Consider the following 5265-nt stretch of genomic DNA (forward strand, 5'->3'; position numbering starts at 1 on the left):
GAACTCTCAAAGACACATAATTACATATATTGTTTTACAAGGAAATCGCTCTCAAATAGTATTCCCTCCGTTTCATATTAAATGAGGTACTTTCCTTTTTAGTCTGTTCCAAAACAAATGACACATTTCTAAATTTGGAAATAATTCAACTTTAAACTCTTCATTTTACCCTTTGAAGCTTTTATAACCACACAAATGGCATGACCCTACAAACCTTTTACCCCTTAAGCTCTTAAAATCACAACTTTCAAAAGTCTTCTTCTTTTTTGTTAAACTCCGTGCCGAGTCAAACTACCTCAAACAATATGAAACGGAGGGAGTAATATTTATGAGAATAATAGGTACTTACATGAAACTGACATTAATCTAACGTTGTAAAAAGATCAAGAACAACCAACCAAATGAAGCAAATTTACTGGATGTAGTACACTTAAACTTGAAGAGACCAAAATTAAAGGACCATCACTAAAACAAAATTTTGAAGACTGGAACACATAAGACACATCTTAAGCTTTTCTAGTTTCTTTTGCCCTTTCCTTTCTCTATGGGTATAACGTAAAAGATGGAGGAAAAGGTGAAGGATGGGAGATTATGTGATAGGATTAATTGAAATGATGTACTTAAATGTAGTTCAACATTACAAGGAGGTTCTTCACTCTTCAGAAAGGTATTTTATCAGTGATATACTGGAAGAAAGCAAAAGGCGCATTGACTAAACCAAGTGCCATTTCTACCAACATTGTCACACAGAAGCAGCAGGGGCATATGCATGTTAACATTAACCTGCACCATAACATGACCAAAATATATCAATAAGCGACAAAAGAAGCTTATACATATAATTAACATAAAAGAAAAATGCTTTCTTCCAACAACTTTGTTTGATATAGATAGTACAATAAGCTACTTAGGAATAAGTCAGACTAATAAACACTCTTAAAATGATTTGCAGTTTAGAAGTACTTTTCATATATATATATATATATATATATATATATATATATATATATATATATATATATATATATATATATATATAAATCTTCACCTCTAAAACATATATATTGTAGGACATAGACATAGTAAAATAAACTACTCCATCCGTTCCAATTTATGTGAACCTATTTCCTTTTTGGTCCGTTCCAAAAAGAATGACCCCTTTCTAATTTGGAAACAATTTATCTTAAACTTACAATGCTACCCTTAATGAGAAGCTTTTATAACCACACTAGTACTCTGGCCCCCTTTTTAATTTGTTTAGGACCACAAATTCCAAAAGTCTTATTTTTTCTTAAATTTCGTGTCCAGTCAAACAGGTTCACATAAATTGGAACAGAAGGAATACTTTATCTACTTAGCTTATAGCTCATTCGCGATAAATGAAGACCAGTAACTTGTCCAAATAAACAGGCATGACAAAGAACATGAGGTTATAGGTTCAACTTCTATAAAGCAAATCCGACATCGAATAATACTCCTGACTCGTGTCCATTGTGAATCAGCTCTCCGAAGAAACAGGATAGCTGTTACTTTCCAACATATGTTTAATAAGAAAAACAAAAATAAATACTACATAAAATCCTCTGTTATCTTTGCTATAGCTAGGCATTTCTTGGAGGAGTTTAACTATCACCCAAAAGATAACTAGGTACATGTAGCGGGATTAAGAAAGTACAATATATACAAAATACATCGAATAAGTTCTATAAAATACAATATATTCCAAAGCAATATATATAGTGTAAAAAATTCTTAGACCGTTAGTGTTCGTATATAAGTTAATTTAAAAAAAAAAAATAAGAGTAAAGGATAAAATTATTATAAAAAGAAAGAGGAATTATAGAAGGACAAACCCGAGGATCCAGATAATGCCTCCAACAAAAGCGAGGACAAGAGATATAAGGGCAGATGGAAGTCCCAACAGAAATGCTATTGGCCGGCATTTGAACTTTTCTTCACTTGGCTTCTTCTCCGCATCTAGCCCTTCTGCACTTTCTTTTGTATCTTCACCGGCTTTCTCTTCATTTTTCTTGTCCTCAGTTGGATTTTCTTCTTTAACTTGTTCTGCAGCTATATTTGCATCACTTTCGATTGTAACAGTCTTTGGTGCAGTGGTGATCACTTGATCATTTTCCTTTGCTGTTTCTTCTGACTTTGTTGCTTTCTGTTCGTGATCTTCTTCAATGGGTAACTGTGACTTTGCTGATTTCTCTTCGTTGATATCCATTGTTATGAGCTCAGCGTAGTAGAGAAAGAAAGCTTGGACTTTGTGTTATGCAAAAAAGAAAGCCTGCTGAGAAACAAATAAACGCAGACATTTATATTGTACGTAAAGATTTCTTGAAAATTTTTTGGCCAATCAAGACAAAACGAGAGTTTGGTAATAGTGACAACTTTCATAGTGACGTTTCCATCGTTACCTTGTTGTTTGACGGTTGTTTCCGAGTATAAATATATCATTTGTCTTTTCTTTCACGAAAATTTTTCCACATCTTGCCATTGAATACTTTCTACTTCTCGGTTCAACTATGTCTTCTCCAAATCCTGATCCTCAAAAGATCCTTATTGTAGATGAACTTCCCCTTGCTCCTATTAGAAGCAGGAGAGGTGGTACGCTGCGAAGTTTAGGGTCAATTTCCATACGAGGTTCTTCTTCTCAACCTAGTTCTACTCCTCCATCGTCTTCTAGAACTAGGGTTTCTTTTTCACATAGGTTTCTGCTAGAAATAGGGATTCCAGTGAGCCAATTCGTGAACCTACAGTTGACGAGATTATCCCTGCTGAACTTTTTTTTTATTCTGATAGAGAGTCGATTAGAAATCAAGTCTCCTCTATGTCTTCTCATGACCGTGCTGATGTTTATCCTTCACAGATTACTAAGGGTTTGATTTCTGTTGTTCGTAGAGATTGTCATTGAAAATTTGATTTTCCAATTCTGATCCCCAATGAAAACCAAAGGATCACTTCTTTTAAAGCTGGCTTTTCTTTTGTGTATACGTATCCCCTCACATTAGATTTTAGACCTCCTATTGACCCGGTCATTATTGAATTTGCCGCTTCTTCAATGTGTGTCTAGGATAGATTGGTCCTATTGTCTGGAGGGCTATAGCATGTCTGAGGCATTTGGCTAACTTGGCTCAATTACCTTTCACCTTTTATCATTTAATCCATCTCTACTCTCCTAAATTATTCCATCATGCGATTTTTACTCTCGTGGCGAGGAGTAAGAGAGTTTTAGTCAGCCCTGAAGACGATAAAGATCGTGGCTGGTATGCCCGGTTTGTTACTGCTCCTACGAGTGGGTTAGTAGGTGAAGAGAATATGCCCTTCCTTGAGAAGTGGAACTTTGCATGTAAGTTTTCTTTACAACTTTCACTTTCTCTCTTTTTTTCTTTTGTAGAGCCTGTACTTCCTGTAACAGTTTTACTTTTCCTTTTCAGCAACCATGGGAAATGTTGAGGAGATTTCCAGTTTCCGTGGTTGGATAGAAAAATTGTTAACTATTGCTCCTATGGAATTAAGGTCTTGGAAGTATCTTTCGAATAGATTTGGTTGGAAGGTTAAGACTCACGGTAACTTTCTCTTCCATTTTCTCCTTTTCCTTCGTTCGTTATTACTCTTGAACTTATATATTAACCTTTATTTTTATCAGGGTTTCCTATTCGAGGTGTGAGTGCTGAGTCAATCACGACTTCTAGGCTTTTTCTAGCAAGAGCTCAGGAGATAATCTTGAGTTCTTCATCGAAAAGAAAAGCCGATAAACCACAGGATTTTGAAGATGAAGAAGAGCGAGATGGAGGCTCATTAGTTCGTAAGCCACGGGCTAGAAGACGTGTCATTTTGGATGACGAAGCTACTCCTCCTCCTCGTCCTGTCTCTATGGGCGAGCTCGGAGAAGCCACTTTAGTGAGTTCTGATGAAGAGACGCCTGCAGCACCTCGTGATTCTGCTGAACACCTCTTTTCTAGTGGGTTTGATGATGAGAATTTTGGTTTGATTTATGAGGAAGCGCGTCTTGCCTCTTTTCCAGTTTCTGTTCCAATGGAACCCCATTTTCCTACTCCTCCCGTTGCTGCTACTCCTCCGCCCGAAGCTGTTTTGAATTCTTCGTTCGTTCCTATTGCCCCTACTGCTCGTACTGGAATCGGTTCTTCAAGTGGAAGCGGAGCAATGAAGCAGATTACCATTGAGATTCCTGCTAATGGTAATCTTTTGAAGAAGTCAGGTCAAGCCGACGTGTGGCTGAAACCCTTAATAGGCCCAGTTGAGAAGTCAAAACTGAAAAGTCATAGTTCTTTAACTTGGATGAATGAGATTGTGCAGTCATCTTTGAAGGTATGAATTCCTCCTTTTTATCTTATGTGATTTTCCTTTCGTTAGGATCTCATCCTTTTTTTTTCTTTATGTAGATCAATCTCATCGGTACGGAGATGATGAAAAGGATTGTCCATACGGAGCAGTTGATGCATGACTATCACACTGAGGTAGATAATTGGAAAGAGCAGTATGAAAGTCTTCAACTCGAGATGGAGGTTTTAGAAGAGAATAAATGTACCTTGGAGCAGCAGATAAAAGTTATGGCAGCAGAACTAGCAGTTGAAAAAGCCTCTTCCAATCAAGTGGGCAAGACAAGAACCTTCTCGAGTCGTCTTTTGCTGAACAACTTTCTAAGGCCACAGAAGAGATCAGAGGTCTGAAGGCCTTGTTGAATGAGAAAGATGTTTATGTTGGTGAGCTTGTTCAAACACTCACCCAGGATCAAGAAGATCTCTAAGTGTCTTCCGATAAGGTTAAGTTTTTGGAGAGTTCGCTTGCCCCCTTACAAGCTTCTTATGATACAGCCGTAGCTTAGAAGGAAAAGCTTAAGAATGAAATTGATCATTGGGAGAGAGATTACGAAGCTCTTGAAGACAAGACAGCTGTCGAAGTAAGTTGGGCCTTTTTGAACGCATGTCATGATACTCTTATAGAGGTAAGCTAGGAAGGCTTTAACTTGGCTGCTGAGATAGCAAAGATTAAGGAAACAATTGAGAAAACCCAGCAAAGCCAAAGTTCTTCTTCACCCATGGCTGATACTCCCGAAGATGATGAAGCTAATCCTGGTATAGCGTTTGTTCAACCCCCTTCTGCTTAAGCTTCCCATCCTGGCCCTGATGATACCGTTGCTGGTTCAGATTCTGCTCCTTAGTGCAAAGTTTTTAAGGAAATTTGAAGTGTTTTTTTATTTGGTGGAACAATTGAAGGTTTACCCCTGGTCCCATTTAG

The 5265-nt window shown here is 37.3% G+C and overlaps 1 protein-coding gene across 1 annotated transcript; it reads right to left on the reverse strand.

The window, feature by feature from the left end:
• Nucleotides 1-390: 390 nt before the first annotated feature.
• On the reverse strand, nt 391-2289 carry LOC109212189. The gene is made up of 2 exons (XM_019375815.1): nt 1854-2289; nt 391-783 (listed from the first exon to the last, which is right to left on the reverse strand). The coding sequence occupies exons 1-2, from the start codon at nt 2225-2227 to the stop codon at nt 660-662; spliced, it is 498 nt and encodes a 165-aa protein (XP_019231360.1). The 5' UTR covers nt 2228-2289; the 3' UTR covers nt 391-659.
• Between the last annotated feature and the right edge of the window lie 2976 nt (nt 2290-5265).

This window comes from Nicotiana attenuata, unplaced genomic scaffold (assembly GCF_001879085.1).
Source record: "Nicotiana attenuata strain UT unplaced genomic scaffold, NIATTr2, whole genome shotgun sequence".
In the NCBI taxonomy this organism is placed as follows: domain Eukaryota; kingdom Viridiplantae; phylum Streptophyta; class Magnoliopsida; order Solanales; family Solanaceae; genus Nicotiana; species Nicotiana attenuata.